Raw genomic sequence first — 26,981 nt, forward strand, 5'->3', positions numbered from 1 at the left:
CTCTAATTTCCATGTTGCCTTTGTTCCCCCGGCCCAGTTGACGGGCCGGGACTTCCCCCTGCATCCTAATGAAGGACGATGAAACGGGCTAACTCTTGGGGCACAATGCTCACACTGCCGGCTCTGACGCGCCTTGGAGCAAAACAAATCGGCCTCCACCAATTAAAGAAAAATGGTGAATCTGGATTCATTTGGGTTTGGGAGTCTCAGAAAGTTCCCACTGGCCTGTCCCAAGGCCTGGGAAGAAAAGAGCTCAGGCTGAGAGGCACACTTTATGCTTCAGCTTCAAAGGGGAGACCCGCGCTTCTCATCAGAATAAACAATTAGGAACTTTGGGATGTTCATGAAAACATGAAGCCGAACCAGTGAGAATGTACTGAGACCTCTAGTGGGTAAACTATCATCTCTCCCATCAGGGACAGATACATATACTGCAGCCTAGGTGGAATTATTGCAAAGTATTTTGAAATCTCTGAGGATGAGGCATTTAAAAATGGAATTATTTACTTCCTTTTTCACAGTTCTAAGACCTCTCTTATCCTTAATACACAGAAGACATGCATCTTTGTCCATCGTGAGATGGTACACCCCAAGGTGAAGAATCACCTTAGAATCTGTGGCCAGAAAAACCTTGGTTTGACACTGAGTCTTCAATTAACTAGTCAGGTGGTCTTGAGCGAGTCATTTAGCTCCTATGAGCCTCAGTTTCCCCATTTATAATCTCCAGAAAAATAATACCAAATTCCTCTTAGGGTGTTTGTAGGGAGGGGATGAGATGATCCACATAAGGCACTGAGTTGAGTAATAGGAGCCATCCCACTGTTTCTGATTCCACATTACGGCCATTTAAAAGTATGACAGAAAGTAAGGGATTCCCTGGATAAGGGATTAGGGCAACAACACTAGTTTCTACAATCTAGACAATTATGACATAACTTTCTCAAAGTCCCAGGATTTAAGAAAACTCTTCCAAGACTTTCTGAGTTTCCTTTGCAAATCTCCCGAAGCCATTGCTAAACATTAAATATTGCTACCGCTGCACCAACATACAGGCAAGAAAGATCTGGTTTTAAAAGGACAAGTAGGTGCTGCTGGTGTCATTGTTGTAAAGAAATACTGGATCCCAGGAAAAGACACCCACATTAGGCATGTTGAATGCTGAGACTTTGTACCCTGGACAGCCTTGGGAGGGGGCTGTTAGAAATGACAAATAGGGTAATGTTGGGGAGAAACTAGATTCGGACACTCCAGAGCAGGTTGCTCAAAGCATCATGTTATCTGGCCAGCCTCCCTTTTTCTCATGGGGTTTTATTAGTCACTCATTTAGTGTGGTCTGTGTCAGTCCCCTGCTGGTCATTTTGGAGACAAGACTTCAGAGTTAACATTTTGGTATTTTGTTAAAAGGACAGGGAGAAGGAAAAGAAAGAAGCAGTCAAGACTTCAGAGTAACATTTTGGTATTTTGTTAAAGGGGCAGGGAGAAAAACAAAGGAGCACTCTGTCTTGAGAGGGTATGAAGGGCATAGGGCTAATTCCATGGAGAACAGTCCCAAGGAATCCATGGCTATTACCCATATGCTCTTGATAGCCCAGAGCCTTTGCAGACTGGAGGAGCCCAGAAAGACCATTAGCTAGTGGGCCACTGTCTTCTTACACATTACCTGGGTCTCTCCTCTATTCACCCTCCCTAATATGAAATGAATCTGTAATGTCCTCCTTGGTGTATTCAGAGGGATGCCATCCCATTTGGATTTAGATCCAAAAAACAAAAGCTGTCACTGAACATGGTAGAAGCTGCCCTTTTATAGTTACCAAGGTATATGTATGTGTAGTTTTTTTTTTTTTTTTAAATTTTGGTGAAAAGTTTTCTTTTCATTTAGATCAATCCTTGTTAGATGAGCTTGGGTCTACCTAGCCCAAGTGACATCTTAGTATGAACTCTCCTGGGCTCCATGGGCCTTGTGGCCTCTTGACCAAAACACTGCTATGTCTCATGCAGGGCAAGAGGCTTGGGGATTGTGACATAAGGGGTGTATTTTACTACTCAGGAATTATTTCAGCATGGGCAGCATTCTAGCCAAATACCAAGACTAGAGCCAAATACCAAGGTGAGGCCATCTGAACAATGCAGCAAGACTACCTCCAAGAGTTGGGAACAGAGCACCCATCAGTGTTGAAAGGGCCAGACCCACCATTGCTTTGCTAAGGCTTTGCTTGCACCTGTCTGATTCTTGTCAAGGCCCTTTTGGCTTTTTCTTTGGCAGATGAGGTCATTGAGACAGGACGTAATGTGGGAGGCAGATTGTATTTGGGTTCTGGGTTAAGAGCTATTTCATTAGAACTGGGATGGACTGTCTACCTACTGAGGGTTGAAAGAGAAGGGTGCAAACAGCGAGAGCACAGCACAATTAACTTCTCTTGGAAACAAGCATCCCTGACATTATGGGATCCAAGACAGACACCAGCCTGTTGGCAATGGTTATAGAGCCCCACTTTTCCTTAAAGGCATCTGCCTTGTGGGACATTTACCACCTGTCCCTCCCCTTGTGGGACATTAACTACATGTCCCTCTTCCTGTGCCAGAAAATGAAAGCTTCCCTTTTGCAAAATGCAAGGTACTTTTGTTGATATACATGTACTAAAGCAATAGTCATTATTCTGTCTATCGTTAATATAGGCCAGGCTCTGGGCTTTATGTGACGTCGTCCATTTATTTGTCTCAATGTTCCCATGTAGTAGATACTTTGATCATTTGCACTTTACAGATTCACCCAGCTAGACATTTTTGAGTGTCTACTAGGTACCAGGCACTGGGGAAATAAGGCAGGGCTATCCAGTATATATTTTCCCCTCCTTTTGACAAAGCTATAAAACAATTCCAATCTTAGCCCTTTCCTAGTCCTTAGAAGAATGTTACATGCCATGCAGTTTCCAGCTACAGCTTCTTCTAGCAAGGTTTTTGGTAATAGTGATGGTGATGATGAAAGTTATTACATGCGTCCAGTATGCCATGAACTGGGTGGGATCTGCTAGGACTCAAATGTGCTTAGCAGCCGAGGACTCTTCTGCAAGGTCATTCTCTTCATCCCCAAGGCTAAACAGAACAGAATTGCCTAGCTCGGGCTATTTTCATAGCAAACATTTCTTATAGTTTGAGAAGTTGGCTATGAATACCACTGGGGAACATTTCCCCCAATAGTTTAGAGTTATTATCCACCCCCAAGGAGCTGAAGCAGAAATCTTCTGAGATTTGGGGAAACCCCAAGAAAACTAATGTTACCAAGCAGATTGTATTTGGACAGTGAAGTTTCTAACACCTACAAAGGTTACCCATCTACTCTATCAAATGAGAATGTATCAGGTTGATTTTGAAGAAGAAATGAAATGACCAGAACTTTTCAAAAAATTTTGCAAGTTGACCTGTCTCTTAGGCACAGGCAGTTTCAGCTGTCTAATTAAATAGGCCATCCAAACACCGGAAAAGTGGTATCCGAAAGACATAGTGTACCATGCCCAAGGACAATACTGATTAAGATCAAATAGCTAATTGTAAGCCTCAGCCTCTAAATTGCTGCCGGATGAAAAAATAACAGTGTGTGCAATCCAAGCATAATTTCACATAGAGAGAGAATGAGAATTTCTCATTCACACCCCCAGAGGGCTAGAAAACATCAGGGGGGAAGAATTCCATTGGCTGGAAAGGGATAAAAAGAGTTTTCAGTGGGGATTACATCACCAGTTGGTGTCATTATTCCTGGTTGGTGAAGACCTTCCCGGGAGTAAAAAATATTTGGTTTGGTCCAGAGTCACAAAACTCAAATATAAGCTGAACAGGAAAAAGTGAGGAAGAAAAGAGAGGCCATGTGATGGCTGTCTCTAAGAGTTAAGTAGAGTTAAATAGAGTCGTGTTAAGTAGATTTCCAGGATGAACAATGCCCTGATGAGAAAGTTAATGCCTTTTCTAAACAGAACCAAAATTCTGTCACAAGTTGTTTCCTTGATTTTGGTGACAAGTGACAATGGGCGGATGGCAAGAGTATGCTAAGATTTGAGACAAACATCTCTCCATCCCTGGCCCTTACTACCAGTTAGATGACAGTCATCAATTTTGCTGACTCTGGATCTGTTTCCTTTCCTGGAACTCTCAGATAATCTTATAGCTCCAAAACTCAGCTCATATTAAAGAAACAAAATAAGCACCCTGCCTGGCTTGGTTTTTAGCTCAGGTGGTATCTGGCAATCATAAATATTTCATTAACATAACATTTGCAAAAAAAGAAGTATATTTTTTGATGTATAGTTTTGTAAATCACTGTAAACTCTTTCTGAAAGCAAGCAGGGTATAAGTAATTAAAGTAAAATAAAATAATTTAGAAGCTGAACAAGAACAATAAAAAATAAGTATTAGATGGGATGGAGATTAAAAGAAAGTGAACACACATTCATCTGGAGATGCAACCATTGCTGATTTTATTCTAAACATCTACTCCTTTCTTCCCCTTATCTAAGGATGGGTGCTGAGGAAATGTTGTTCACTAGAGTTTTGTAAATTATAGAAATGTTAATTTTTAAATATTATATCTTTCTAAAAAGTAGATCATTCTCCCTTTCCTGAAAAGAAAAAGGTAGCTGGACTTGATCATGCACACCATTTCTGTGCATGCCAACCCAACTGTCTTGCATTTTCATGCGCCTTCTGCCCTGTCTGAGACTTCCTCTGGCTCTCAGGGTGCACAGGTTTCTATAGGTGGGCAAATGGGAGGTATGAAGAGTTAATGTTCATCTCATCATCCTTCAACAAATGATTAATGGCAATTGGTAGGTTATAACTCATATCCTTTCCTCTGTGAGTAGGATAATGATGAGACATGCTCCACACTGTCTCCCAGAGTTTCAAAACATCATTCCAACTCAGTTATCCCCTGTGGTAACCTCCTTGATAATGCAGTCTTATCTCCTTTCTCATTTATAATAATCCCCACCTCATTTCCCTCATTCCACTGTTGGTTCTTCCTAAGACTGTCACCTAAATGAACTACTTGCACTCAAAGCCTTGTCACACAGGCGACTTCTGGGAGAACCCAACCTAAGACACCTCATGAAGGTGTTTCCTTGAGGAGCTAACTTAATAGAGGTCTACAGCTTTGTATTAGTCATGGTTCTCTAAAGAAACAGGACTAATATAATTTGTATATATGTGTGTGTGTGTATGTATATATATATACACACACACATGCACACATACACACACACACACACATGCACACACACATATAAAGTATTGGCTCACACAATTATGGAGGCTAAGAAGTGCTATGATATGCTGTCTACAAGCTGGAGACCAGGAAAGCTAGTGGTGTAATTTGAAGGCTGGAGATCCAATAGTGTAGACTTCAGTAAGCATCTTAAAGTCTAAGAACCAAGAGTGCTGAGGGCAGAGATGGATGCCCCACTGAAGCATTCAGGCAGAGAGATAACCCAGATTATCCCTTCCTGCACCTTTTTATTCTATTCTGGCCCTCAGCAAATTGGATGATGCCTGCCCACATTGGGAGACAGCAATCCTTTTTACTCGTTCTACCAATTCAAACACCAGTTTCTTCCAGAAACACCCTCACAGACACACCCAGATATAATGCTTAACCAGATATCTGGCATTTCATGATCCAGTCTAGTTGACACATAAAATTAAGTACCACAGTCAGGCAGATCACCATCTGGTTGTTTCTCTAAACTATTAGATAAGCCTTTGATTAATGCTGAATAACATGTATTTTAGGGTTGCATTATCTGAAGGATACTCAAAATATGAATCATCTGCATTGCTGATTTTAAAAAATAATGTTAGATCTAAGAATTGATATTCTGTACATACACGTGTGCACATGCACAAGCTCTTCTCTGTGTGTAAGAGCAAGCCTAGTCCTTTGTAGGGTCATGGGAGTGAGTGGAGACTACAGTGTTATTTGTGGAGAGAGCCTACAATACTTCCCAGAGGATTTGATATCTTCTGAAGGGTTTGTTCAAACTTTGCCATGCAGCATATTGGAATATGGCTGCTCCTATCATAAAGAAGTGTCTCTGGGTCTCTTCTAATTGTCTCATCTCTTGTAATTGTGCCCTGATCAACTGTCCACACTGCATTAACTACACAAATGTGCCCTGGTTAAATGGTGATCTCTGCATCAACAGTTCTATCTAGTACCACAAGGAGAACACAAATAGGATAAAACTGGGAGCTCCAATTCCAACAAATCTCCAATGATTATTCTCAGCAGAAGCATTTAAATTAGAATTTGGTTCCATTTAACTCAGCACTCTACCTGTAGATTAAGAAATTTCTTTTCAGACAGCACGGCAGGCTAAGTAGTATGAACCCACTTCAATTAATTGCACCTGATGAAATCTTTGCTGCAATCTAGACTACAGTCAACTTCTGGGGTTGGTTAGTGTTTGCTGAGACCCTGCACCTCATTCAAATTCATCTAAGGACCCATGATTACCTTTACTGTATTCATTGGTTCACAACTTATCCTCCGATGTAATTATAGAAGCAAAATTAAGAAAGGTACTAGTCACTTAGGAAGAATTGGTGCAAGTGAAAAAAAATTATATATATTTATTCTCCCCATTCTTACTCTCTCTCTGTCTTTCCCTTTTCTGGTCAGAATGAGTTGAGTTGGCCCAAAGAAGTAAAGCTGAATTTCCTGGAATGACATCCCTTCAAGTACTCGTTGAACTATTAACTCTCTTTTTTGATTGAAAAAGATTGTGCTGGGTAAAAATCTGACCTGGGGAATAAGTGGAAGGAAAGCCCCAAATCTTTTTTTTTTTTTTTTTTTTTGGTGAGTGTTTAAGTGAAGCTGGGAGAGCCTTGAAAAGTATAAAGCACCTTAGTAGAATAGCTTGAACTGGCATCACTTCTATTTCAGGGTTTAAATAAAAAAATTCTAAATGAAACATACAGAAAAACATCTTCTAATGGCTTATTCAGCTGGGCACAGAGGAGGCACTCATTAAATATGTGAAGATCCAAGAAAATGAATCAAATCAATAGTTAATAGCACTTCGTCATTCTGTGTGACATGCTGGACTTCTGAAAGGCAAAGCAGTGCTTGAACTATTTGGCTTCTAGGGGCTTTTTGTAGCTCTCAGCTCCAAATTTGAATTTATGGCTTGGAGACTTAAGCAAAAGGAAAAGGCATATATTCAAGCAAGGCTGGTGTATCATATTAAAATTCTAGATTCATTTGTTCATTATAGACAGGCATACACTGGTGGATAACAATAAATTAAAGAAGAGGTCTGTTGTCTCACCACAGCTAGGATCTACTCCTGAGTTTTGTGTTTATAAGAGAATATGGAGGGGGCATCTGTTCCCAGGTTAGGAATGAAGAGTATGGACTTCCTTTTCACACATTTAATATTATTGATTTCACTGGAGGACATAGAAAATGGTGTCATGAGTGTGCACTGAGGAACCACTTTTCCTGAAAATAACTCCACCTTGTCCTGATATAGTTATTCCCTGATATCACCATCATCCTGTCTACTTCCTATAGAATTTATGGACCTGGTCATCTCAGCTACTTTTATGTTGAGTATGACAATCAGGTGAGAAAAGGATGTCACTTTACTTGCCTTGAATCCACTAAAATCCGTGTCTCAGACCTGTAATTGAGGCTCATGAAAAAGGCAGTCGCTGTCATTCTTGGGGCCTCCTCTGTGCCCCAGACTTGTAAAAAGGTTACTTCCTTTACACGGACAGCACCAAATCATCAGAGGGAATCCTCTCATGGCAGATTTTAGGTCCACGCTATTTAGTCAGGGAAGCCCAATGTCTTAGACTACCTAATTCTTTCAGGTAAAACATCTTGGCTTGTGTGGGGCTGGCCTGGAGCCCGAGGCGAGTGTATCTGTGGAGGTTGGAGGTCCTCTCACGAGGACCTGGCCTCTACTTGCTTGGCTAATCATACTCCCCAAGATCTTTTCACCGCCGAGGAGTACTGCACACAGGGCCTGATGCCCAGGGTTAAGACAGCTGCCTTTCTGTGGTATATTCACCTCCAGGAGTGAGACTGAGGGAAGGCATGAGGGACCTTGATGTCCAGGGCTAAGAAAACAGCAGAGTTGTCTCAGGTTAGTTTTCTTCCCCAAGAAGACCTTGAGTCAGGTGCTTGGGTCCAACTGATTTATCAAAGGAAGCACTCCCAGGATCAACCAGTAACGAGTTGAGGAAGCAAGATAAGAATGGGGATGGGATCAAGCAAGAGCATTTTCAATTGAACTCCCAGACTCAACCTGATCTCACGGGCTCTGTGGAGTATCAATTACACCTCCAGAAACACTGTTTGGGCTTGGAAACTTCCATACCCCTCAGTCATTGCCCACAGGCAACCCTGGGGTTGGCATAGGGAGACAAAAATCTCCTAGGTATTTTTCAATTCATATGAAGTACACATATCAAGTGCAGGGTGGTGGCCATGCCCAAAGGCAGTTCTCTAAAAGTTGCAAGTGCCAGTTCTCAGCTGCAAAGCACTCATGTAGAAGTTGAGGAATGGGTGCTTTGAGCTGGCAAAAGAATCTGGGAGACTTAAGTGTTCACTATAGAGCCATTCCAAAACCATCACATATGCTTCTGTAAACTGACCTGGCAGTGAACCACCTCATACAGTTGCCCAAAGGAAAAAAGAAAACAAAAATAAGAAAGGTCTTTCTTTAAATATTTATCTGAAACAATATCCCAGAGAAATGCACCTTTGATTCCTATTTTTTGTTCATGCAATAGCACGTAAGGGCATGCTAAACCTAGTGCGTTTCTGTCTGCAGGATGAATCCTGAAAGTAGCATGGCAATGTGCTATTTATTATTAATCACAGAATATTTCACTTAGCGAAGCAGGATCTTGATGCTCCTTCAGGCCAGAAATGCAAATATTTTAAATTCTCATTTGGCTTTGCACCAAAAAAACCCCATCCCACTGAAGATAAATGAAACACTCATTAAAAACTCAAATAGGAAAGAATCATAAATCAGTTCAATGGGGAGACACAAAGGTTTCTAAAAAGAGAATGAATAGGAAAAACAAAAGATTGTTTTGAAATCTGACCCTGGGGAGGAGCTCTGATGAGGTGCAGATGGCCTATGTACCCACCAGGTAGATGTCTAAACTGGGAGGGCAAGTCTTAGAATTAACTTCAAAAGCATCATAGGAGACAGTGTGGCTTTGGGAAGCACAGAAAATAAATGAGAGATAAGAGATAAGCACAGTGGTTGTTTGATATAGGATGAAATTTGAAGGCTTTATTGTGCAGAATTAAAAGATACCAATGTACGGACACCGTGGTTGGCACCCAGAAGTGTGATCAACACCTTGGAATGAGGTATGGAAGCCCGTCATGGGTAGACATTACCAGGATCCCAGAAAATGGAGTGGAATATTGCATTACGTTTGAATAGGCCCAACAATGGGCTTTTATACTTCTCTGTGGGGTTTTCTTTAAGATGTATTTGGGAAATTGGCATTTAAAGGCAGTTGGGGGCTTTGTGAACAAAGGCAAGTAAGGGAAAAGGAAACTGTACTATTTCAGTTACTTCTCAAAACTAGCCCAGCCAGGTAAGTGTTATCCTGTTTTACAGATGAGAAGAGCAAGGCTTGGGGAGATTATGTAATTTTTCCAAACCCTAGTTCATTAAGTGGAAGAATGAATATATTTCACCCTTTATCCCTTCCACCCACCAACAAATATTTATTGAACACCTACTATGCGCTTGCTCTGGACACTGGGGAACCAAATGATTATCTGAACTCATATCTATCTGATCCTGACGGCCATTCTTTTTCCATTGGAGTCTAGTGAATAAACTTATTTAAATAATTTCATAGAAAATTATATTACTCTATGATTATGCAAGATATTAAAGAGATTTGTATGGGGTGGTGAGACTATGGGAACACATAAAAATAGGCGTGGAAGACTGAATAATGCTAGATTTAGACACTTGGCAGGGAAGACCCAAGCTGTTTTGCTTGATATGTACTTAACCCCAGAAACAACAAATATAATAACAAACTTTTAGGGTCACATTTTCTGATTATAGAACTTTGGAAAAAGTTACAAAGAAGCAAAATTTATTTTTAATGTTATAAGCCAGAGATAATAACTATAATTATTTTAAAGTATGCTCTAGTTTCTCCCCCCCGCAACCCTCGGCTGCTTCATATTTATCTGGCTTTGAACTTTGTGAATCTGTAGGTTGACGTCTTTCATCAATATGGGAAAAGTTTTAGCTTTTATTTCTTTGCATATTATTTGTACTCCATTTTCTCTCCCTTCTCTTTCTTGGATGCCAATTACATTTATTTTTTAACCTTCTCACTCTATCACCTATGTCCCTTATTTTTTCTCATACGTTTTAAATCTTTTTGTCTTTTTTTGCTTCATTCTGAGTGTTTTTAAGCCATCTTTTAGTTTACTAATACTCTTCAGTGGTATCTGATTTGCTATCAAACTTATCCACTAAGCTTTAAATTCCTGCCCTTACACTTTTCAGTTACATGTTTTTCCCTTATTTTTTTTAAGGTTTCCAGTCTTCTGCTTAATCTTGTTTTATTTCCTCAAACATATTCAGCATAGTTATTTTTGAGTAGTGGTAGATAACAACATTATCTGTATTCTTTATAAATGTGTTTCTATTGTTTGTATTTCTCTTGATTTTCAGTCTTGCCTTCTGTCTTAGTCAGTTTGGGCTGCTACAACAGAATACCATAGACTGGGTGACTTAAACAACAAACATTTATTTCTCACAGTTCTGGAGGCTGGGAAGTCCAAGATCAAGGCGTCAGAAGATTCGTTGTCTGGTGAGGGCTTGCTTCAGATGCTGACTTCTTGCTGTATCCTCATGTGGCAGAAGGAGGGTGGGAGAGCTCTCTGGGTTCTTTTTTATAAAGACACTAATCTCATTCATGAGGTCTCCACCCTTACGACCTAATCTACCCCCAAATGCCCCACATCCTAATACCATGATATTGGGGATTCGGATTTCAATATATGAATACTGGGGGGACACACACATTCAGTACATTGTACCTTCTATTGGATCCTAACTCAGAAGCATCACTTGGCTCTATCCTTATGACATTCTGTAAGCAATAACTTAAAACCAAATAATGGTTCTCATAGTTCTCCATTCTAAGATCTTGTCAAGTTAAAGTTGTACCGTTGATTTAATATAGCTTTTCTGGGTTTGTGAGGAAAGAAATACTACATGAAAAGTACACATCCCATGTGCTTTGATTTCAGAAATGCCAGATTATAAAAGAATATACATCTAAGCATTATGGAAATATAGCTATATGCCTTGGGCACAGGTGTTTGTATGTCCTGATTCAGTTTCTCTTTAAGTCTTCTTTTAAAGTTTGCTTAGTGAAAGAAACAAAGGATCTAAATTGTTCTAAATCTCTCTTACTTTCAAGGGCTCAAAAACTCTCTAAAGTTTCTGCTAGTTAAACCCACATTAAATATAGTAGAGCTATGAGCCGTTAGAACCCTGCATTTGGAAAGTAATGGGGTGGGAGCCTAGTGGACCATGAAAGCACTTCCTTCCAAGGGCAGAAAAACCCAACTATCAGGCTTACCTGTCAAAGCCAACAATAGAAAGGATTTCTTATCCTCTGCTGAGGCACACGTGGCTAGAGTATAGTTCATTTTCTCTTAGTATTCCAAGACTGGTCTTAAATATCACTCAATCTTTCTTGGCCATGAGCTCTATCTAGCTATGGTCAAAATCGATGGGAAGCTCCACTTAAATTACACAAATTATAGCCCTTTAATAGGCTAATTGGCTACATATTCCCATGCCTGCTAGAACTAGGCAGCCCTTGGGGGCTGTGAAGAATAGGGCTCCCTTCTAAGCAAAGATACTTTTCAACTCCAGTTGATTATTGCTGTATGGGAATACAGACCCAGGGTTTCAGATCTGAATTATGTTGGAAATGAATAATATAGATTTTTAAATGAAATCTCCCGATTTTTATGTCTGCAATGAATTCCATTTTATAAAACTTTCAGGCATAACATATTATGCTTTTGAGACAATTTCAGTCTGTGGGCCCCAATGGGTGCTTACTAAGCTCAATTTTCAGAATAAATGAGTCTGTGCTATTAGAAGCTGCCACCATCAGTGAAGCAACATGGACTGCTTTATCTGCCTTTTCCTCCCACATCATGGAGGCATTTCTGAAAATATAAGCACTGGAGTTTTCTGAGTTCACTTGAAGCTCAAGAAACCCATTACCCTTTTTATACCATCACAGTATTTTTAAATAGTTTACTCAGTGGAGTCCCTTTTTTATACTTTTACACTTTTATAAAATGGGAGTTTTGGATTCATTTGCCAGAAAAAATGCTAATATTACATAGTCCAAAGGCATACAGAGTGTCATTGAGATCAACTTCAACATAGTCTATGGATGGTCTTAGAGTGGACAAACCAGTGATTTGGCTAATTGTTGCAGCCTTGCCAAGTTGCACATAGGAAAGTTATTTATTTTTAATTCTCAAATATTTTAGAGGTGTTATCTGAATGGAGAATTTTTTTTTTGCCTGGAGGCAAGCAACTGAGTTGCTTGGAAGGCAGTTGTAACAGTTACAGGGAAGAAAGCATATCAAATGCATAATTGTGGGGGCCAAGATGGCCGATTAGAAGCAGCTCTGGTCTGTGGCTCCCTCTGAGAAAAATGAAAACACCAAATGAATCCTGCACTTTCAGCTGAGGTATCCAGGTCCTCTTATTGAGACTGACTAGGTGGTTGTCATGACCCGTGGAGAGCAAGGAAAAGCAGGGTGGAGTGATGGCCCAGCCGGGAGCTGCATGGAGTAAAGCAAACTCCCACCCCAGCCAAAGGGGGCAGTGAGTGATGTGCTACCCTGCCAGGGAAACCACAATTTTGCCATGGATCTGTGCAACCCATGATCAGGAGATCCCCTTGTGAGCCTGTGCCAACAGGGCCTTTGGTCTCAAGCACAGAGCTGTGCAGTCTCTCGGAGGCTGCTTGGGTTGCAGCCAGTGGCAGCAAGCTGGAGACTGCCTAAGATGACCAAGTTCCCAGGGGGAGGGGAGGCAGCTATCACTGCAGTTTCAGTTGGCCATTTTTCCGCACTGGTCCAGAAAGTTTGGATGGTTTGGATGGAGAAGAATTCCTCACAGTGCAGCACAGTGACTGTGGCAGATTTTGGCTAGACTCCTTCTTTAGGTGGAACCTGGATCCATCCCTCCTCACTGGGTGGCACTTCCCTGCAGGAATTCCAGCAACTCCAGCCAGGGATTTATGGACAGAATCCCAATCTTCCTGGGACAGAGCCCCTGTGGGGAGGCAGTCATGATCTCCTGTTCAACAGACTTAGTCTTTCCTGCTTGCTGGCCCTGAGGTGGCTGGTAGTCCAGACAAGTGGAATTCCCCCCAGTGCAGTGCACCTGCTCTGCTAAGGGGCAGCCAGATTGCTTCATTAAGCAGGTCCCTGATCCCGTGCCTCCTTACTGGGTAGAACCTCCCAACAGGGGTTACCAGACACCTCATACAGGAGAGTTCCAGCCAGCATCATGTTGGTGCTCCTGTGCAATGGAGCTCCTGGAGGAAGGAGCAGGCAGCCATCTTTGCTTTGCTGTAGCCTCCACTGGTGATCTCTCCAGGTGTGGGAGGGACCCAGGTGAATAGAGTCTGGAGTGGACCTCCAGCAAACTGCAGCAGCCCTGCAGAAGAGGGGACTGGCTGTTAAAAGAAAAACAGAAAGCAACAACAACATTGACAAAAAAGACCCCATAAAAATCTCATCCAAAGGTCACAGCCTCAAAGATTGAAGGTAGATAAACCCATGAAGATGAAAAAAAAAATCAACATTAAAAGTGCTGAAAATTCAAAAAGCCAGAGTGTCTCTTCTCTTCCAAATGATTGCAACAACTCTCCAGCAAGGGCACAGAACTGGACTGAGGCTGAGATGGATGAATTGACAGAAGTAGGCTTCAAAAGGTGGGTAATAATGAACTTTGCTGAGCTAAAGGAGTATGTTCTAACCTAATGCAAAGAAGGTAAGAATCGTGATAAAACACTACAGGAGCTGTTAACCAGAATAATCAGTTTAGAGAGGAACATAAATGACCTGATGGAGCTGAAAAACACAACACAAAAACTTCACAATGCAACCAGAAGTATCAATAGCTGAATAGACAAAATGGAGGAGGGAATCTCAGAACATGAAAACTATCCTGCTGAAATAGGACATGCAGACAAGATTAGATTAAAAAAAATAAAATGAAAAGGAATGAACCAAACCTCTGAGAACTATGGGATTATATAAAAGGACCAAACCTGCAACTGACTGGGGTACCTGAAAGAGATAGGGAGAATGGAACCATGCTAGAAAACATACTTCAGGATGTCATCTAGGAGAACTTCCCCAACCTAGAAAGACAGGCTAACATTCAAATTCAGGAAATCCAGAGAACCCCAGCAAGATATTCCAGGAGAAGGTCAACTTCAAGACACATAATCATCAGACTTTCCAAGGTTGAAATGAAGGAAAAAATGTTAAGGGCAGCCAGAGAGAAAGGCAAGGTCACCTACAAAGGGAATGCCATCAGACTAACATTGGATATCTCAGGAGAAACCTACAAGCCAGAAGAGATTGGGGGCCAATATTTAACATTCTTAAAGAAAAGAATTTCCAACCCAGAATTTCATATCCGGCCAAACTAAGCTTCATAAGTGAAAAAGAAATAAAATCTCTTTCAGACAAGCAAATGCTGAGGGGATTTGGCACCACAAGACCTGCCTTGCAAGAGTTCCTGAAGGAATCACTGAATAGTGAAAGGAAAAACTGTTACCAGCCACTACAAAAACACACTGAAGTACATAGACCAATGACACTATGAAAGAACTACATAAACAAGTCTGCAAAATAACCAGTGAGCATCATGATGACAGGATCAAATTTACACATAACGATATTAACCTTAAGTGTAAATAGGCTAAATGCCCCAATTAAAAGACACAGAATGGCAAGCTGGATAAAGAGTGAAGACCCATGGGTGTGCTGTGTTCAAGAGCCCCATCTCACATGCAAAGACACACATAGGCTCACAATAAAGGGATGGAGAAAAATTTACCAAGCAAATAGAAAGCAGAAAAAAGCAGGGGCTGCAATCCTAGTTTCTGACAAAACAGACTTTAAACCAACAATATCAAAAAAGATAAAGCAGGGCATTATATAATTGTAAAGGATTCAATTAAACAAGAAGAGCTAACTATCCTAAATATATATGCACCCAATACAGGAGCACCCAGATTCATAAAACTAGTTCTTAGAGACCTAAAAGGAGACTTAGACTCCCATACAAAAACAGTGGGAGACTTTAACCCCCCATTGTCAATATTAGATTGTCAAGACAGAAAATTAACAAAGATATTCAGGAGTTGAACTCAGCTCTGGACCAAGTGGACCTGATAGATATCTGCAGAACTCTTCCCCTAAAAACAAAAGAATAAATATTCTTCTTGGCGCCACATAGCACTTACTCTGAAATTGATCACATAATTGAAAGTAAAACACTTCTCAGCCAATACAAAGAACTGAAATCATAACAGTCTCTCAGACTGCAGCACAATTAAATTAGAACTCAAGATTAAGAAACTCACTCAACCATACAATTATACGGAAACTGAACAACCTGCTCCTGAAAGACTCCTGGGTAAATAATGAAATTAAGGCAGAAATCAAGAAGTTCTTTGAAACCAATGAGAGCAAAGAGACAACATACCAGAATCACTGGGATGCAGCTAAAGCAATGTTACAAGGAAAATTTATAGCACTAAATGCCCACATCAAAAAAACTACAAGGATCTCAAATTGATATCCTAGCATCACAACTAAAAGAACTAGAGAACTAAGAAAAACAAACTCCAAAGCTAGCAGAAGACAAGAAATAACCAAGATCAGAGCAGAGCTGAAGGAGATCGAGACACAAAAACACCTTCCAAAAATCAACAAATCCAGGAGCTGGTTTTTTGAAAAAAATCAATAAAATAGATAGCTAGCTAGATTAATAAGAAAGGAGAGACTAATTAAAGAATAAAATAGACACAATATAAAATAATAAAGGGGATATCACCACTAACCCCACAGAAAGGCAAACAATTATCAGAGAATGCTATAAACACCTCTATGCAAATAAACCAAAAAATCTATGATAAATGGATAAATTCCTGGACACATACACCCTCCCAGGACTGAACCAGGAAGAATTTGAATCCCTGAATAGACCAATAACTAGTTCTGAAGTTGAGGCAGTAATTAATAGCCTATCAACCAAAAGAAGCCCAGGACCAGACGGATTTACAGTTGAATTTCACCAGAGGTAGAGAGAGGATCTGGTCCCATTTCTTCTGAAACTATTCAAAACAATGGAAAAGGAAGGACTTCTCCCTAACTTATTTTATGAGGCCAGCATCATCCTGAAAACAAAACCTATCAGAGATGCAACAAAAAGAAAAACAAAACTTCAGGCCAATATCCCTGATAAACATCAATGCAAAAATCCTCTATAAAATACTGGCAAACCAAATCCAGCAGCACATCAAAAAGCTTATCCACCATGATCAAGTTGGCTTTATCCCCAGGATGCAAGGCTGGTTCAACATGTGCAAATCAATAAACATAATTCATCACATAAACAGAACTAAAGATGAAAAACACATGATTATCTAAATAGACACAGAAAATGCCCTTGATAAAATTCAACATCCCTCCATGTTAAAAACTCTCAATAAACTAGGCATTGAAGGAACATACCTCAAAATAAGAGCCATTTATGACAAACCCAAAGCCAATATCATACTGAATGGGCAAAAGCTGGAAGCATTCCCATTGAAAACTGGCACAAGACAAGGATGCCCTCTCTCATCACTCCTATTCAATGTAGTACTGGAAGTTCGGGCCAGGGCAATCAGGCAAGAGAAAGAAATAAAGTATATTCAAACAGGAAAAGAGGAAGTCAAATTTTCTTTGTTTGTGGATGGTATGATCCTATATCTAGAAAACCCCATCGTCTCAGCCAAAAAGCTTCTTAAGCTGATAAGCAACTTCAGCAAAGTCTCAGGACACAAAATCAATGTACAAAAATCATAAGCATTCCTGTACACCAACAACAGACAGGCAGAGAGTCAAATCATGAATGAACTCCCATTGACAATTGCCACGAAGAGAATAAAATATCTAGGAATTCAGCTAACAAGGGAAGTGAAGGATCTTTTCAAGGAGAACTAGAAACCACTGCTCAAGGAAATCAGATAGGACATAAACAAATGGGAAAACATTCCATGCTCATGGATAGGAAAAATCAATATTGTGAAAATGGCCATACTGCCCAAAGTAATTTATAGATTCAATGCTATTCCCATCAAACTACCATTGACATTCTTCACGGAATTAGAAAAAACTATTTTAAAATTCATAAGGAAACAAAAAACAGCCCATATAGTCAAGATAATCCTAAGCAAAAAGAATGAAACTGGAGGCATCACACTAACCTACTTCAAACCACACAAGGCTACAGTAACCAAAACAGCATGGTACTGGTGTAAAAGCAGACACGTAGACCAATGGAATAGAACAGAGACCTCAGAACTAAGACCATACATCTACAACCATCTGATCTTCAACAAACCTGACAAAAACAAGCAATGAGGAAATGATTCCCTGTTTAATAAATGGTACTGGGAGAACTGGCTAGGCATATGCAGAAAATTGAACCTGGACCCCTTCCTTACACTTTATACAAAAATTAACTCAAGATGGAATAATGACTGAAATGTAAAATCCAAAGCTATAAAAACCCTAGAAGAAAATCTAGGCAATACCATACAGCACAGGCACAGACAAAGATTTCATGACAAAAACGTCAAAAGCAATTGAAACAAAACCAAAAATTGACAAATTGAATCTAATTAAACTACAGAGCTTCTGCACAGCAAAATAAACTATCATCAGAGTGAACACACAACCTACAGAATGGGAGGAAATTTTTGCAACCTATCCAACTGACAAAGATCTAATATCCAGAGTCTACAAGGAAATTAAACACTTTACAAGAAAAAAGAAACAATCCCATTAAAAAGGGGGCCAAAGACATGAACAGACACTTCTCAAAGGTACTGGTTTTGTACCAGTACCATGCTGTTTTGGTTACTGTAACCTTATAGTATAATTTGAAGTCAGTTAGCATGATGCCTCTAGTTTTGTTCTTTTTGCTTAGGATTATCTTGGCTATATGGGTTCTTTTGTGGTTCCTTATGAATTTAAAGACATGTATGCAGCCAACAAACATTTGAAAAAAGCTCAACATTACTGATCATTAGAGAAATGTAAATAAAAACCACAACGAGATACCATCTCACAGCAGTCAGAATGGCAAGTATTTAAAAGTCAAGAAACAACAGATGCTGCCAAGGCTGTGGAGAAATAGGAACACTTTTACACTGCTCATGGAATGCAAATTAGTTTAAGGTGATTGAACTAATTTGGTGATTCCTCAAAGACCTAGAACCAGAAATACCATTTGACCCAGCAATCCCATTACTGGGTATGTACCCAAAGGAATATAAATCATTCTATTATAAAGATACATGCACGTGTATGTTCATTGCATCACTACTCACAACAGCAAAGACATGGAATCAACCCAAATGCCCATCAATGATAGACTGGATAAAGAAAATGTGGTACATGATACACCATGGAATACTATGCAGCCATAAAAAGGAATAAGATCATATCCATTGCAGGGACTTGGATGAAGCTAGAAGCCATTATCCTCAGCAAATTAATGCAGGAACAGAAAACCAAACACTGAATGTTCTTACTCGTAAGTGGGAGCTGAATGATAAGAACACATAGACACATGGAGGGGAATAACACACACTGGTGTCTGTTGGGGGGTTAGGGGAGGAGGGGAGGGAGACCATCAGGATAAATAGCTAATACATGGGGGGCTTAATACCTAGGTGATGGATTGATAGGTGCAGCAAACCACCATGGTGCACGTTTACCTAGGTAAGACACCTGAACATCCTGCACATGTATCTGAAACTGAAAATAAAAATAAAAAGAAGGAAAGAAACAAAAGCATAATTGCATTGCACAGAGACTGTTTTACAGGGATGAGCCTGTCTGTGTCTTAGAATAAATGATTTTAAGGAAACCAGAGAGTCTATTAGAAGAGGAGACAGAAAAGGTGGCAAGGGTTGAAAACTACTGGATATCATGATCAATGCCTGTGTGACAGGATCAATTGTACCCCAAAGCTCAGCATAATGCAATATGCTCCGGTAATAATTCTGCACATGTACCCCCTGAATCTAAAATAAAAGTTGAAATTATTTATTAAAAAAAGAAACTAAGATTAGTTGTGGTGGCTTACACCTGTGATCCTAGCACTTTGGGAGGCCAAGGTGGGAGGACAGCTTGAGCTTAGGAGTTCAAGACCAACCTGGGCAACATGGTGAAACCCCATCTCTACTAAAAATACAAAAATCAGCTGGTGTGTGCCTATGGTCCCAGCTACTCAGGAGCCTGAGGTGGCAGGATCACTGGAGCCCAGGGGATGGATGTTGCAGTGAGCCGAGATTGTGCCACTGCACTCCAGCCTGGGTGACAGAGTGAGACCATGTCTCAAAAAAAAAAAAAAAAAAAAAAAAAAAAGAAAAGAAAAGAAAGAAAGAAAGGAAAAGAAAGAAAAGGGAAAAGAAAGTAGGGAGGCTGGTAGAGTGGTACCCAAATCAAGTAGTCAAAGTTAGAATTCTCTGGGAGCTCAGTTTTCTTAAGGCAAGTCATGTTCAGTACAGTGTCATAATCTATTTGAGAGAAATATGTTGCCTATTTGATAGAATATTTCCAGAATGTATCTAAAAATCCTGTTTAGTGCTCAGAATAGCTGCTGATGCCATTTCTACTTTAAATAGCCATTCAACAGGAGTCAAAGAATAGAAATACCTCTGTAATGAGTATCAATACTTACATGGAAAGTTGTATTTGGAGATCAAGGTAAATTTATTATATCTCTACAATTATATTGTCCTCTAGTATTTTTAACTATAACTTTCAACACACTTATTTTCCTAGAGATTAAATATGAAATCTAAATTAACTTCACGTATCTACTCTTATTTCTAAGCAGCTCTACTTTCTGGGTACAATACAAATAGGAAATGGAATAGTTTTTAATTGCCCAAGCTTTAAAGAATGAAGGAGATAATACAACAACACTGAAAATCAATAATCCTTGTATACCAATAATGAAATTTAGGCGAGATATTTATTTTACTCAGGGCTGCCTAGCTCCTACAGTTTGAGAAAGAAATGGACAAGATGATATAAGAGCCAGATTTGGCATCAAATTTATTTCTATATAGAATTAGATACTTTTCAATTTAAGAATAAATTATGAAAACAAGGGAAATACATGTCTAATATATGAATTTTCTATTATGCAATTTCTTTTAGTAATACTTTTGAGCACCAAGTCCTATATCATTGTATTTTCAGTTCAATGAAACATGAAAGATTCTATTCTAAAATGGAATAACTCAGACTTTTAACAATTCTCCTTTTCTTTTACTTTCTTTTAGTCCTTGAAGAAAGAAACTGCTCAGACCCTGGGGGCCCAGTCAATGGGTACAAGAAAATAACAGGGGGCCCTGGGCTTATCAATGGACGCCATGCTAAAATTGGCACCGTCGTGTCCTTCTTTTGTAACAACTCCTATGTTCTTAGTGGCAATGAGAAAAGAACTTGCCAGCAGAATGGAGAGTGGTCAGGGAAACAGCCCATCTGCATAAAAGGTAACTTACAATTGTTTCTGAAGTCTACAGACATTGATGAAGTTGCTAGACCTTTTGGTAGCTCGTCTGCATGTTTTTAAGCCCCTGGAAAAATGCCTTTCTCTCTTAAGTCCCTTCTGAAACCATATGTAACTCTGAGGTTGGAAACCATCCTAAAAACATTTGCTTCTTTTTTTTTTTTTTTCCCTCAAGAGGACCTGCTTTCCCTAATCACAACACCTCGAGAGGTGATCAAGAAGAGGAATGTAGTTATCAGAGCAATTTAGGAAAGATGACAGGGCTGAGTTTAATATACGCAAATCCAAGTATAGAATTGAGGCAATGTATAAGCATTTACATAGCTCCACTTATCTACTTTCTATGCAATATTAAGTTGATGCGAGAAATAAAAGAACAAAATAGATGCATCATCCCTACCAGCCTATGGAGGGGGAGGATTGAAGATGTTAAGATGTTTAAAAACAAAGAGAGAGAGTAAACCCTTGTACATTCAAGGGATAGTTATAGGAAGAGATGAGTGGTGTAAGTTCAGCAAAAGGAGAGATCAATGTTCCTGAAATAGGGACAATTGCATGAATCCAGTAGGACTGGAGCCAGTCTGGAAAGCTGGGGAGGATTTGTACATGTGAAGAGGAGTTGGGATGGTATTCCAGATGGAAGACAGCGGAAAAGAAAAGAGGTGTAGGCAGAAGTGAAGTCATCATGGTAAACTCAAAGTGAGGCAATCTGGGAATCAAGGGGTAAACTTAAATATGTAGGTTGGACAGAAAAGTGGAATACTGAATAGAGACGTTTGAACCTTCTCTATTGGCAGTGGGGATGTATAGTTTCTCACTGAGTTGATTCACTAGTTGCTTCAGGTTAACAGCCTCTCTATTTGGGGGCAGGCCACAATGATCTGGCTGTTTACTGGGAAGAAAACATGTCCTTGTCCTAGATTATCCAGATAATTGTCTTAATCCTCCACTTTGCCTTCTGGGTGTTTGTCAACAACCTGAATCATGGGAAAAGGAATGAAAGGGAATGGTTTGTGAAAGGAATAAATCACTTTAGACTTTAGCCAGAAGCGACCTTCATCCCCACCAGCACAAATTCTGATTTTTATTTCATTAAGTATGGGAACGGTGTCACATATGTCCTTGGAGATTTTTGTCCACTCTTCTCTTACAAATTAATACAACCAAAGTTCTCTAAGTTGCTAATTAGATGAATGTTGGCTGCCTGATTGGGAAAGTGAGATGGGAAGGATTCCTTTTCACTCATGAAGAAAGAGAGACTTCAACAAAATTAAACTGGGCTTTGAATTGCCCTCAAGTGATTGTTAGGGGCCTTAACGGCAGAGAAAGAACACGAAGGAATCAGTTTTCCAAGACTTATCTATGGTTGACACTGCTGTCTAGTGTCAAAAGAGAACCTTCTAATTCCCCATGTGGGCTATGTTTTAGAACCTTCACTTTGAATTTTATTCCACTTTGATCAAGTTTGCGAATTACATTCACATGAACAGATGATCCTACTCTATGATGCCATTGTCCCAAATCACTCAGGTGGGGCAGCCTTTCAGAGGCATCTGGTCTTCTTAGATTCTTCAGAGGGTGCTGTCAATCAAGATTAAAGGCAGCAAGCTCTTTTGTAAAGTGAGATGTTCAAGCTTGGCTGACATGTCTTGCCTCTGAGAGCCTGGGGAATGGGCACCTGGTGTCCAGAAGTGGGAGTCAGGTATGAATCTGAACTGAATGATGTGAACAGTGAATATGGAAAAGGATCGTGCAGCATTGTCTTTTTTATTTCTAGCCTGCCGAGAACCAAAGATTTCAGACCTGGTGAGAAGGAGAGTTCTTCCAATGCAGGTTCAGTCAAGGTGAGGTCGAAACACCTGCACTCTGCCCTAAAGGCTAATGAGTATTTCCCCTTCCTTTCCCCTTCCCCACTTGTGTTTGGCCAAAGATGGTTTGAGGTTTCTTAGGGACATTTAGTGCTAACTGGTCATGAAAGAATAGGGCTTGTTAGATGGAGGCTTATTAGCCAGCTGCCTTTAGCCAAGAGGTAGCAACTATTGGAAGATGTACAAATTTCACTGGATCGTGGGAAAGTAGATGACTGGTGGAAAGCAAGACTTTCAGATGATCTTTGAGAAAATGGACTTGAATCTTTGAGTCTTCCTGAAATTACTATGTACTTGTTATGGCAGCTTCTAGGAAGACGACATTTCTGTTAAGCACAGCCAGCTATAATTTAGGAAGTTATGCTTGGAGGTAACCAGTGAGATGAGGCAGGCTGGGGGAGCCCAGGAACTGGAGACAAATGACCAACCACACAGAAGGATGTGAGCCCTCTGGTATGCTCAGCCTTTCTCCTGGGAAGACAAAGGTGGGGTCCACCTGGTGGGGAGGGAGTAGCCCCTTTCTACTCATCTCTTCTACATTCTCCTTCTCACTCTCCCCACTCAGCTACACGGGCCTCCTTGATTTTCCTCTATCACTTCAAGCACAGTCCTGCTTTGGAAACTTTACACTGTGGCTCCTTCTGTCTGGAACCTGCTTCCACAAGATCTCAGTGAGGCTTAATGCCTCTCTTCCTTCAGTTCTCTGCTCAGTTTTTGCCTAACAGAGAGAGATCTTCCCTAAATATCCTTTTAAAGATAGCAATCCTATCTTCACCCTGACTGTCTAGTGGACCCCTTTAGCCAGAATACTCTAGCCTTTACTCTGTTTCTGTTTTTATCTTAGCATCTCTCTCCACCTGTTGTCTCATATTTTTTAAGGGTTTATTTGTCCAATTTCTGTCTCCCTCACCCTCCCCAAAATGTGAAAGTTACACGTACAGGAACATTATCTGTTTTGTTTATGCTGAAAGTTCTAGTGCCTACAACAGTATCTGCCACATAGTAGGCATTCAGTAAGTATTTATTGAATGAATGAATTGGATTGACAAACAAAGGATCATGACCTGAGTCTGCGTCTGTCTTTAGTGCTGAGTATTCTTCAGCAAGTTCCTAAACCTGCTGAGCCTTAGTTTTTTCTTTTGAAAAGTAGGGATAATCATAACAATCTGCCTCTGGGGATTGTTTTAAGGATTATATGCAACACTAATAGCTAACATTTATTGCATGTTTGCTCTATGTCAGTTGCTCTTCTGAGCATTTTCATGCATTAGTTCATTTAATCCTCACTATAACCTCTGAGGTCCGTATTTTTGTTATCACCACTTTATTACAGATTTTATTATTTATATTACAGAGGGGTAAACTGAAGCTCAGAGAAGTTAAGTAACTTGTCCAATGTCACATTGCTAGAAGTGGCAAAGCCAGGATGTAAATTCAGTATCTGACTTCATGGTCTGCTCCCTTATGCACTATACTTTGAGTCTTATGTAAAGGCTGTAGCAAAGCACCTTGCACACATAATTCATCGGAAAGTGATTTCTCACCTATTGTTAGAAATAGTAACAGCGAATTCCGGTGACTGAAATTGACCACAGCCAAGTTCCCTGGAATATTCCTAAGTCAGAATATCCATCAGTTTCTCACCCCTCCTCAGGCTGTCTCCTTCCATTTTTGTCTTTTTCCTTTCAGGGGCAAGGCATTTCCTTGGAAACGGTGGCAGTGAAATTCAAATTCTGCCCTCTTTCCTGATCTGTGTGATTTTCCTGGGCTGGACTCTCCACTAAATGGGATCAACCTGTTCTTCCCAAAGACACATGCTGTAGACAGGCCCCTGCACTATTCAAAAAGACTACTGAGCTTCCTATTTTTAAAGCAATATTAATGGGAGGTTAGGTGGCAAGGTGCCAGGTTTCTCAAGTAAATGAAAAAGCAAGGCTGAAATTTGGTTTTAAGTATCTGTTGGGAAGACAGGCTGCTGAAGTGGAGGGTATCCCTATCTCCAGCAGCTACCTCCTCATCCAGAAGCCCCCAACAACAGTGTATACCTTCCATGGCCAAGGGAGGAGCTTGTTTGCAAGTCCAGGAGCTCCCTGAGCTACAGACCTCGTTATAAACACGAGCTAAAGATTTGTAGAATGAAATCAAGAGGATTGGAATATTTGCTCTGAGCCAAGCACTGTATATGAAATAGATTTCTTATGACGATATATTGGTGTGGTGGGGACACCAGGGTGGAAATTGTGACTGCTAAGCACTGCCTTGGGTACAGGTTTCTTTACTGCGTGCCTCTGCGTACTTCCACTTGTCTCTCTGCGCTTCCTTTGCCCATTCATTAAACAGGGATGCAAACATAGATTCCTAAAGGAATTTCAGCTTTTCAGGTGACAGTCATTAGGTGCCAATATAAAATGAACACAACCCGCAGAATGTGTGCACATCTTCCCCAAGAATCCCTGAGTTGTCTCTGATGGCTCCAACTTCAAGGCTCATTTAATATCCCCTTTTCCCATTTATATACAATGCTTCATATTTCTCCCAATCAATATGCCCTGAGAGAAAATTCTACTCTCTGAGGTGTACTAATTACACCTGCTAATTGCTAAATCAAGCTACTGTATCAACACAGTTTAGTTCAAGTCAATTCCTAATATTGCCCCATTATGATAATGTTTGGAGAAAAAAAATGTCTAGATTTCTCTCATTCAAATTAACTCCCTTTTCTGTTTAATGTTGCAATTAATTTCTTTGTGTGTGCATGTATAATGTACCTTTGGATAGCAGCTATTATGCCAGATAGTATTCTCTTTGGTTAAAATCTTAAGCAGTTGGAATCATGCCAGTAATAGACATGGAGACATAAAATGAAGATTGAAGTGTACAAGAGAATTTGCTCAGTGGGAGAGTCGAAGTGTGTGTGTGTGTGTGTGTGTGTGTGTGTGTGTGTGTGTGAGAGAGAGACAGAGAGAGAGAGAGAGAGAGAAAGAGAGACACAGAAAGAGAGAAACAGAGAGACACAGAATGAGAAAGACATTTTTGGCTGGGCAGGGTAGCTCACACCTGTAATCCCGGCAATTTGGGAGGCCAAAGGGGTGGATTGCTTGAATCTGGGAATTGACTCGGGAATTCAAGATCTGCCTGGATAACATGATGAAAACCCATCTCTACAAAAAATACAAAAATTAGCTGGGCATGGTGTTGCATGTCTGTAATCCCAGCTATTCAGGAGGCTGAGACACAAGAACTGCTTGAACCCGGGAGGTAGAGGTTGCAGTGAGCCAAGATCACATCACTGCACTCCATCTTGGAGTGAGGGACAGAGGGAGACCCTGCCTCAAAAGACAGACAGACAGAGAGAGAGAGAGAGAGAGAGAGAGAGAGAGAGAGAGATTTTTTCTGTTTCTGAAACCAAATATCTACGTGGGACATGGCATGAATGCTAAAGAGGCCACAATGACTTTCTCTCGCCCTGCCCTTTCTCTGGGCCCATGTTTCCTGACCCAGGGAGACACCATTACACCAGCTATACTCAGCGGCCTTCAGCAAGCAGAAACTGCAGAGTGCCCCTACCAAGAAGCCAGCCCTTCCCTTTGGAGATCTGCCCACCGGATACCAACATCTGCACACCCAGCTCCAATATGAGTGCATCTCACCCTTCTACCGCCGCCTGGGCAGCAGCCGGAGGACATGTCTGAGGACTGGGAAGTGGAGTGGGCGGGCACCATCCTGCATCCCTAGTGAGTCAAGGCTCATTCTTGGGCTTGAGCATGCTCCATCTTTTGTGGCTGCTTGAGAAAAACCATTAACTCTGCCTTTTGGGAAAGCATCTCCAGTGCTTTCTCTAGTTTGGTGATATCTGAAATTCCATAGTTAGAACTTTTTTTCCTTTGGCTTAACCTTACTACCCAGGAGAAATTGACTCATTAAATCTTAGGGGCATACGTTCTTGGGTGATTCTGTCATATTTACTTAGAAAAAAGGGTCATTAAGTGGTGACTTCCCCACTTGGGTGACTTCCCCACTTGGGTGACTTCCCAAGTGGGGAACGGGGTTAAAGGTGCCAGAGGGCCTCAAGTTACATAATCTTGGCTACCCTGTTTAAGCCCCGATTTTTACACTCATCACCCAATGATACTAATTGGGTACTTGTTATTAAGCAATAAGGTATTAGGCCAGGCACCGGTGGCTCATGCCTATAATCTCAGGA

The 26,981-nt window shown here is 40.6% G+C and overlaps 1 protein-coding gene across 2 annotated transcripts in view; it reads left to right on the top strand.

Annotated features, from left to right (window-relative positions):
- PAMR1 (peptidase domain containing associated with muscle regeneration 1) overlaps positions 1 to 26,981 on the top strand; it is a 99,360-nt gene that overhangs the window by 68,344 nt on the left and 4,035 nt on the right. Inside the window, exons 7-10 of one of the 2 annotated variants that reach the window (XM_005578185.4) lie at positions 10,810 to 10,860; positions 20,680 to 20,892; positions 22,687 to 22,753; positions 26,279 to 26,511. In XM_005578185.4, coding sequence (XP_005578242.3) covers positions 10,810 to 10,860; positions 20,680 to 20,892; positions 22,687 to 22,753; positions 26,279 to 26,511 — 564 coding nt within the window. The remainder of the gene's footprint in view (positions 1 to 10,809; positions 10,861 to 20,679; positions 20,893 to 22,686; positions 22,754 to 26,278; positions 26,512 to 26,981) is intronic. The other variant, XM_005578186.4, reaches the window with a different exon arrangement.

The sequence above is a fragment of the Macaca fascicularis genome, chromosome 14 (assembly GCF_037993035.2).
Source record: "Macaca fascicularis isolate 582-1 chromosome 14, T2T-MFA8v1.1".
Classification (NCBI taxonomy): domain Eukaryota; kingdom Metazoa; phylum Chordata; class Mammalia; order Primates; family Cercopithecidae; genus Macaca; species Macaca fascicularis.